Raw genomic sequence first — 9276 nt, 5'->3', positions numbered from 1 at the left:
ATAGCAAATAACACCATATCACGGGATATCAGATGCTTATTTATACAGATATAGTTAACTAACTATTAGCAAGATTGTGACTTGATAACTGTGGACCCTGGGATGGTATATTTAAGTCTCATCCCGCTAAAATAGCCCAACCAGCCTAGTTTTAATAACTTTTGTATCTGACCTTTGCTCAAACCAATAAAACAATTTCCGCGCGGCAACAAAGCAAGTCAAAACTCCTCCAACAAAAGGAAACAATTGAAGCAAACCCACTCTTAGTCTCTTTCATCTCTCACAGGGTCTCACAGCGCCTCTTTTCTTGTGCAAAATAGCCACCTCCTATCCAATCTAGTTTGAGAAAACTCACCCCAATTCCAGCCTTACTGCCCAAGATCATCTTTGTTTGTACACCCAAGGCTAAATAGTCAGCCTTAGACAGGTCAGACCAAAAACCCAACAATCCAGCAGATACAACATGGCAAGGAATAGACATAACAGGAGCCGGAAGTCGATTAGGCCTCCGTCCGGCGCGACCAAGACTCCAATGGTTATTCACACATTCCAATGGTAGGTCCTTCAGAGAACGCAGGAGCTGAACGATCCCCACCTCCCCCCGTCGCACGCGCCCTGATATGCCCACGAAAGAGAAAAAGTACGACAAAGAAAGAGGACGATGCCGTGCGCTACCCAGCCGTATTTCAGAGTCTTAAAAGCAAATAGCGAAAATAGCCCTCAGATCTTCCCAACTGGCCGACTGTGCAGCTCTCTTCCTCTCACCCCCCCTTTTTCCTCCTCGCCACCCCTAAAGCTACCCCGATGGATACATCCGGTGCGACATGACGATGGATTTAATAGCTAACACGATTCTACTGTTTTTCATTTACAGGTCCGACAAAACGGCGAAGGAGGTTTATGTCACGGGCACATTCGATAACTGGGGGCGAACGGTGAAGCTGGATAGAACTGAAGATGGCTTCCGAAAAGACGTTGAAGTGCCAGCGATCAGCACGAAAATGCTTTACAAGGTAATTTTAAGAACCATCCATCCCTTTTTGTTGGAAAGAGAATTGGACGCTGCATGCAATCAATAATTAAAAATAAAAAATAAATAAGTACAATGTGCTTGTGCGGTGGGTATATCTACGGAGCATTTTTATTTTACTTAATGTTACTTTATGACGCGTCTTGGTTCCTCGTTTGAAGCCCATTAGCGGTTCGTTCATGCTCCGTTCTTGGTCAAGCAGGGAGAGGTCGTCTGATGATAAGTTATGATTTTTTTTTTTTTTTCGGACGACGATCTCACCGCTAAGTGGGCTATTGCTCTGAACCCCTCTCCACTATTTCCAATCGCTTGCTCAGGCTTTATCGTGTTCAGCTCCAGGTTGCCCTTGAAGCCCGCTGGCACCCGGCTTGTTCTCTCTTATGCGGGCCCAATTGGAGAGACGAAGTGGGCTATTTAGTGCGGCAACATGAGAGGACGAGACTCTGATGATTTGATTGATTGTGTTGCTGTCTCGATTTTTATTTGTTTATTCATCGGTGCTCTGGATGGGGCAGACACAATCAGCCTTTTTGCTTTTTCTAATTTGTGTTTTCCATTTTTCCTGTTTGCAAGCCAAATCAGTTGGGTACTTAGGAGCACTCGGCACTTGCTGTACCATCCCATACCACGTGAGGTACCAAGCTAGTACTTGTGCTGCCGTTTCCTACGTCATTATTCGCCATTCTCCCGCCCTTGGCTGAGCGCATGCCGACTTGTACCGACGTCAGTCGGATGTTGTTTCGACACTGTCATGACGGCGATCTCCCAGCCCACACTTCCTTGTCTCCCTCCAAGGTTATATTCTATTCATCCCAACTGTCATCCCCAACATCCACATTAACTTCGCAGTTTGCAATCACATACTACTCACATATTTACATCTGCGCAAGGTTGATTTACATTGAAACTACCCTTGCACATCTTAATTCATTTTCTTGCATATTTCTGATTTCGTTGTTTCCCTCCGACTCTCTCCGTCCCCAAAATACCACACTTTCAACTCGATTGCTGGACTGACCTGTTGTATAACTCTCTTTGCCTAGTTCGTCGTCGACGGTGCCTGGAAGATAGATTCTGCTGCCCTACAAGAAGACGACGGGCACAATAATACCAACAACGTCCTTCTCCGCCAGCACATTAAACAACTCCCTCCTCCCGCGAAGGATACACCCGAGCCAGATACTGTAGGAGGAATCGAAGCTCCAGCAGCCATGTCTGGAGTTACACCGCATTCCACAACCGCTGCCCTAGCAGCAGATGTTTCCAAAGAGTCGCACAAGGCTCCTGAAACTGATGCCGCCCCCTCTGTGCCCATCACATCCTCCGCTTGCCCGGAATCGACCACCGCCAATCTCGCAAAAGACGTTCCATTAGAGAGAAAAGCAGAATCAACCACGGGAACATTCCCAGAGACACCTTCCAAAGAGCCAGAGCAGTTCTCCGTCAACCCCATCCCAGCTTCGGAGGGTATTGGAAACCCTGTGCACATCAAGCCGGGCGAACACGTCCCAAACCCCAGCACCTTCAGCAAAAATACTATCACATCCACCGCTACAACGGACAAAGCAGGTTATGAAAAAGATGCCAGCGCCCCCAGCTTCCTCCCACTTCAAGATGATGAAACCGTCACCACCCATCCAGTAACAATCAATGGTTCCAATCGATCCGTGGAACCATTCATTCAAACGGCCAGTCCCACATCGACAACTGCGGCTCTTGCCGGAGCAATCCCGCTAGAAATCACAAGGGCTCCTAACGGCTCCGTCTCCAAGGGCCCGGAATCCCCCGCCAAGGAAGTCCCCGAAGTAGTCAAGGAGTCCATGTCGAAAGCTCACAAGGAACCCGAAGCCGCAGGAGATTCAGACTGCGTCGCTGAAAAGGCGGAGGTTGAGCGACAGTTGCTAGAAAGCGTGAACCCGACCGATGCCTCCGGGGGGGTTCCACCAATGGTCCGACGTTCCATTGACTTGGCGCATGCGGATCCCGAAGCAACTGCTGTGCCTGAGGCTGTAGCGGAGAAGGAAGAGGTTGAGCGTCAGCTGCTGCGGGAGGTGAAACATGATGATTCGGCTGGTGAGCATGCGCCAGTGATCACGGCGGAGACTTCACCTACCGCTCCTGGTACGACTCCCCTTGCGGCGAAGAAATATCAGGAGCAATCCATTTCTCCAAAATCTAGAGAGCCAGCGCCTGCGCCTGCAGATAAAGATGCCACAGCACAACCGGTCGTCACTATCGGTCCAGAAACCGTCACTGCCCCCGCTGTGTCACAAGCACAGCCCCCGGCTCAACTCCCGGCTCATCCTCAGCCACAGCCAGAGGGGCAAGCTGAAGCTGCTGCGAAGGATGCGGACAAGGGCAAGAAGAAGAAGAAGAACCGTGCCAGCGCGATCTTCTCGAAGCTGAAGGAGAAGTTTAAGTGAAGAGGACAAAAGTATTTTATAAAGATGGGGGACAATATCAAATTCACGCAATTAAAGGGGACGTTGTGCTGTTTCGTTTCCTTTTTTGCTCTATGTCGAGTTTTGGCGGCGATATCATTATATCATTTTGAGCCTGCTTGGGTGGGGGGGAGATTTGAGCCACCGGATAATTAGGGGCTGAGACTGAGACTGAGACCGGCGGGATGTTAGGGTGTTTGTGTTTGGGCAATACCGTATACCCGATTCTTTTCTTTCCTTTCCATGTTCGTTAACTACCCTTTTCTTCGTCATATCCATAAATCCTTCGCACATGTATGTGGCACATGTTTTTAGGTATTTCGTATATTTAATGCCCTCTTCTCAAGTGCTGGCTGGCTGATTAGCTACGCGGCTAGTTTGATTGATTCATGGTTCTTCAATGTCCAATAATGAAAACAAAAAAAAAGAGAAAGAAAAGAAAAGAAAAGAGAATCAAAGAAAAAGCAAGAAGGAAACTTCGGTCATCCTTTCATCATTGCTCTTCTTGTTCCTCGGGGCTTCTGCACGCAGTGTGTGTCGCACAACTTATTTCATAGTTACATCTTCTTTTCTTTGAATACCATTACTCATCATCTATATCAGCGACGTCACTTCGTCACACGTACTGGATGGCAGTGAATTACCGGAGTTTGATGATATAGGGAGACGGGCCTGACGAGACAACAATACTTCTAACCTGAATGCAATGTCCCAAGATATGAAATAACATCAAAAATACCCAGTCCGCCTCCTTACCTAAGTTCTTATTATTTTCACACATTCTTAAATAACTGCTCCGCAGTTTAACTAGAGCTTTGAACTTCCGCCGTCCATCCGTTCTCTATCTATCACGACAGCGGACACCGCCGATTCAAAGAAGAAGCTCTGCCGAACTTAACGTTTTGGAGCCCGCGAACAAATTGGCAACCTACCGGTGTTTGGGATCGCATATTTTGCTGAATCCAGGCCGTCGAGCTATGTTTCCAACCGGTTATTTCGATGGCCAAGGGAAACACGAAACCGAAAAATTAACGCACCGGGCCAGGAAACCTGGAATTATTATTTTTATTATTTTAGTTTTATTTTTTTTTTTTTTTTTTCTCGATTCACTAACTCTGCAAGGTATTGGCCTATGATTGATTGATGATCGGTCGACAACGCCCCACAGGGCTAGGCAACTGCTACATAGTTAATGTTTCCGATCCAACTAAACTTGCTCTCGAACTAGGCTGGTTGGTTGCTTCAGCTTATCAGCTGGGCCGTTAAGCTCTAGTAAAATATGTCTAAGAAGGACCAGGAAGTTGTTTGCTCGATCGATGCGGACATCAAAAAATAAAATAAAAATAAAAATAAAAATAGAAAAATAACACAGAAAAGGAAGAAAGAAGAGAGAGAAAACGGCCAAAAAAAGGAAAACGAGGTACAGGGTAAATAAAGAACTAACTCCCTGTACTGTGAACCTGTCAGGGCAAAACTGTCTGTTAATGAGGTACTGGCTGCCACACTTTTTCCCACTTCTTCAGCTGCTGCTGCTGCTGCTTCTTTCCGGACCGCTCTCCGCCTTGCCTTAGGCCTTCCCCTGCCTTTTGCTCTCATCATCTCTCCCCTTCTCCCTGTCCCATGCCATAAATACCCCCCAGGCAGGCAATAGAAAAACTCTTTCTTGATCCTCGAAGGCAGCAGAAACCCCCGGCTCCCCCTAGTCCAAATTAATTTAAAAAGAAAAAAAGAAAAGAAAACATTCGTAGACACACAGACCCCACACCATATTACATGATATGGTAGAATGGGAATTTTCCATCTTACCCGCGCCCGCCGGCTGAGCATCATCATTGCCATTTCCTTCACATTCTTCCTGGCCGAGATCTCAGGTAAGATATTCCTGGTTGGCTGGCTGCTGGCTGCTGGCTGCTGGCTGCTGGCTGCCAATCCTCCTGGATGACGCTGGTATCCTAACTGACAATGGTGTATGGTTTAAAATAGTTGGTTTCTACACGCGATCTTTAGCTCTGGTTGCTGATGCCTTCCATTATGTAGGGAAACTTGTATCCAATCCATGTTGTCCTAACTAAAGCCCTCATTTCTTGTCGATGCGGTCTATGAGGCCACTTTGCGTCGTCTTTTGCATAACCCATTTACATCTGCATCTGTTCCTCTGTTGACCCCAGCACTCATATAGCTAAATGACCTTATCGGTTTTGTCGTTGCTCTGGCTGCCTTGAAGGTATGATTCCAAACTCCTTATATTCTGTCTGCCATATCTACTTCACATATGATTCCATGCTTTACATTTCCTCCCATCATCCTCCCAGACAGACTAGGGAAACCGAACGAAAGTAAACACAAATGGAATCAGTATTATGCTGACTAACATCCTCCCCTCTAGGTCTCCGAGAAGCCAGGAGTAACCCCAAGCAACCTCACCTTTGGCTGGCAGCGCTCTCAGCTCCTGGGCGCATTTTTCAATGGCGTCTTCCTGCTGGCTCTGGGCGTGAGCATTCTGCTTCAGTCCATCGAGAGATTTATATCTCTAGAGAGTATGTTATATGCTCACCCTACTTCTTTCCTTCTCCCCTTTTGGTTATAAAGTTCCTATTGATACGTCAGACGTACCATAACCCCATTGACTAACATGTGCGTATATAGAAGTTGATAAACCGGAACTGGTCCTTATTATTGGTTGCGTCGGTCTTACCCTGAATATTATCAGCGCCTCCTTCCTTCACGGTATGTATGCGTTGGGAGCAGCTTTCTTTCTTTTTCTCCGTTTCTTGCCCTTCCTCCAACCGTTCGAGAGTATCTCTTCTGACGGCATATTAGAGCACGACCACGGCCATGGTAATGCCGATGTCGCCAACGTTGAATCAGATGCAGAGAATGACCGGAACGCCGTAACAATAGAACTCGAAGATGTAAGTCTTTCCACCACCGCTGCTGGAGTTTATCTATTCTGTGTACGAAAGAACACAGGGGAATAAATCAGGCACAGATATCATACACGTCTTAAGAATCCCCACAGGTCGAAACCACCCACGAAAACCATCGACACACCACCAACTCATTCTCCGTAAAACATTCACATGATTTGGGCGTCATGGGCGTGCTTCTCCACGTAATTGGGGATGCTGTCAACAATATTGGCGTCATTATTGCTGCAGTGGTTATTTGGAAAGCAAAGTATGAAGGGAGATACTATGCAGATCCCGGAGTCAGTGTTGGAATTGGACTGTTGATTCTAGCATCTGCCATTCCGCTTGGTAGGCATTTTGCCTTTTGATTCCTCCCACAAAACCCGGATTACATACACAAAATATAAAGACTAACCCACATCTTCTCTCCCCGCCAATGGTTAAACAGTCAAAAACAGCGGCTCCATACTCCTCGAAAGCGTCCCGCTTGGAGTTAGTCTAGACGATGTGCAACACGATCTGGAAAACGTACGTAAATAAAATGCATCAACTACCCGCCCCCAACCCAAAATCACCAGCATATCTCAAAATTAAAAATAATAAAATAAATAATAATAAAATTATTATATATATATTAACACTTCGTACAGATCCCCGGCGTTCTTTCCGTCCACGAACTCCACGCTTGGCGCCTAAACCAAAACAAAGCCATCGCCTCTGCGCATGTCGTCACCTCCGATTCCTCCCTGGCAAATTTCATGGCCCGCGCCCAGCGCATCAGCGAATGCCTCCATGCCTATGGAATACACTCAATTACTCTGCAGCCTGAGCTTGCATCTCATGGAGTAGCCGTGGCTGGTGGTGATGTAACTGTTTCAGAGACGGGTATGAGGCGCAGCTATTCGGAGGAGTCCGAGGAAGGGTTGCAGCTTAGAAACCGGACATGCAAGATTGTCTGTAAGAGCGGGTGTGAGGCGCTTACCTGTTGTGGCTAGGCGATGTTGAATGGCGTGCGTGGGTGGGTGGTGTTAAAGGTAAGAGGATAAACGTTGTCGTTATTAGGGTAGTGGCAGTATTCACAAACACTGACCCCCCCCCCTAATCCAATGCTGTGGCGCTCACTAAGCTTTGCCACTCGGGGCGTTGCTATTTTAGCTTAAATCGTTCGAATCCCAATAAAAAAAATATATAATTTCAACAATCAGACACTGATTTCCCCAATAGGGAAGGAGTCCGTACACAACTTTAACACTGTAAAATTCAACACAAATAACATATATCCTGTAGTTACCACAAAAAAGCATCTAGTATCTGACCAATCCTAACTTCTCAACAAAACCAATGAATGCAGGCTTCACTAGAGGTTTTGTGAATTTGTCTGCCTTATTCATAGCTCTATCTCACCCCTCTCAACTAGATCGCGAAGGATGTGGCAGCAGATTTCAATATGATGTCGGTGTTTAGTTAAGGATTCCCCTTCATGAGATCAATGATGCTCTTATTATCCATGTCATTCAATCATAGTAGTTCACGTACAGTTTCATTCAGCCTCTGAAATTGATTTGACAGTTGATATTTGACACTGCAAGTGTCATAAGATAGAGATATTACAACGTAGTTAGTCTGAGGTTGATTTGAATGGAGAATTTGCTTCCGCTCAGTCTGATCACACTAGACAACTAACAGCCAAATTCCCTACTCTTTTATAAGTTACTGGTGTATAGGATTTAATTATCTTCTCTATCATTTCAATATAATAAAGGATATACTTTAAATACTATTCAAGCCAACACAATCAAACATTGATAAGTAGCTACCGACAAATACTAGATTTAATCTAGGAGTTTATAAATAAATATTGTTGGAATGGCCCTAGCACTTCTTAGCTACAAGGGACGAATTCGTTAAGAAAAGGAACGGAAGAATTCGTAAGAGTGGATTCGCAACAATGAGTATACAGTGGAGGAATCAGGGCGGAAGAAGGATAATATGATCATTCATACGACTGGTTTAAATGAATGCTAGGTTGCGAGGGTCAGCCTGTTGCAAATGATATTTCATAACTAGTGTAAAATTATTATTACGATTATTATTATTATTATTATTATCCAATTTAAACTATATATTTATAGTTATAGAGATTTTAGTTAAATTTATATATTTTAAATCTATAAATTTTTATTAAAATTATATGAAATTTATTATAAAAAATTAAATAAATAAATTTAACCAGTTAAAAAAAATAAATAAATATAAAATATTTAATAAATAAAAATATTTTCTAATAATAATATTATTATTGTCAAGGCTTCAATCTAGGTGCAGGTGAAACAGATGTTCGATTGCCAGCTAGGTAAGCTATCTAGACGAAATACTAAGATGGTTCCTAAGAGATGGGTTCGGGGAAGGCTCTGTTTATATAGCCCTTTTCCTTTGCGCCGTTTCCCACGTTTATGTGTTATTCGTATGCGGGGTAATTGCGGGGTTGGTTGCTACGCCAATGCCTAGGCAGTTGTAATTCCTGATCGCCTCGGTCTGTTCTACGCCATCACATTTACCGGCTCTGTATCTATGCACTGGCTTGAAGTAGCGTCAACATATCATCAAGAAAAGATAATTTCAATTTGATTTGTGAACAATAGGTAAATATATCCCTAGTCAGGAACAGTATCCTTCAGTTCACTGAGAAATAATGATACAAACAGAACATTAATTCTAAGATGGCAGAATGAAAAATCTCATGATAATAAAACCATCAAACTAATAAGGAATCACTACTGAATTGACACTCATTCATAATTCAAACTTTTTCTCCTTTTCTGTTACTTATTTCTTTTCTTGTATCATGGAATCAAGTTGTAAGATGAGGTCGATTCAACAGGGAGTTTAAACGGAT

At 44.5% G+C, this 9276-nt stretch overlaps 2 protein-coding genes across 2 annotated transcripts; both read left to right on the top strand.

Annotated features, from left to right (window-relative positions):
• Nucleotides 1-824: 824 nt before the first annotated feature.
• PAAG_07886 (hypothetical protein) lies at nucleotides 825-3453 on the top strand (the record flags this gene model as incomplete). The annotated part of the gene is made up of 2 exons (XM_015846362.1): nucleotides 825-1013; nucleotides 2074-3453. 2 exons carry the CDS (start codon nucleotides 825-827, stop codon nucleotides 3451-3453), a joined length of 1569 nt encoding a protein of 522 aa, XP_015700797.1.
• Nucleotides 3454-5257: 1804 nt separating this feature from the next.
• On the top strand, nucleotides 5258-7375 carry PAAG_07885 (hypothetical protein; the record flags this gene model as incomplete). The annotated part of the gene is made up of 9 exons (XM_015846361.1): nucleotides 5258-5342; nucleotides 5455-5504; nucleotides 5651-5695; nucleotides 5858-6008; nucleotides 6118-6198; nucleotides 6292-6383; nucleotides 6491-6728; nucleotides 6829-6908; nucleotides 7031-7375. 9 exons carry the CDS (start codon nucleotides 5258-5260, stop codon nucleotides 7373-7375), a joined length of 1167 nt encoding a protein of 388 aa, XP_015700796.1.
• Nucleotides 7376-9276: the final 1901 nt, after the last annotated feature.

This window comes from Paracoccidioides lutzii (genome assembly GCF_000150705.2).
Source record: "Paracoccidioides lutzii Pb01 unplaced genomic scaffold supercont2.27, whole genome shotgun sequence".
In the NCBI taxonomy this organism is placed as follows: domain Eukaryota; kingdom Fungi; phylum Ascomycota; class Eurotiomycetes; order Onygenales; family Ajellomycetaceae; genus Paracoccidioides; species Paracoccidioides lutzii.
The sequence above is the reverse complement of the archived record's forward strand: the minus strand, read 5'-3'. Positions and strand labels throughout refer to the sequence as shown.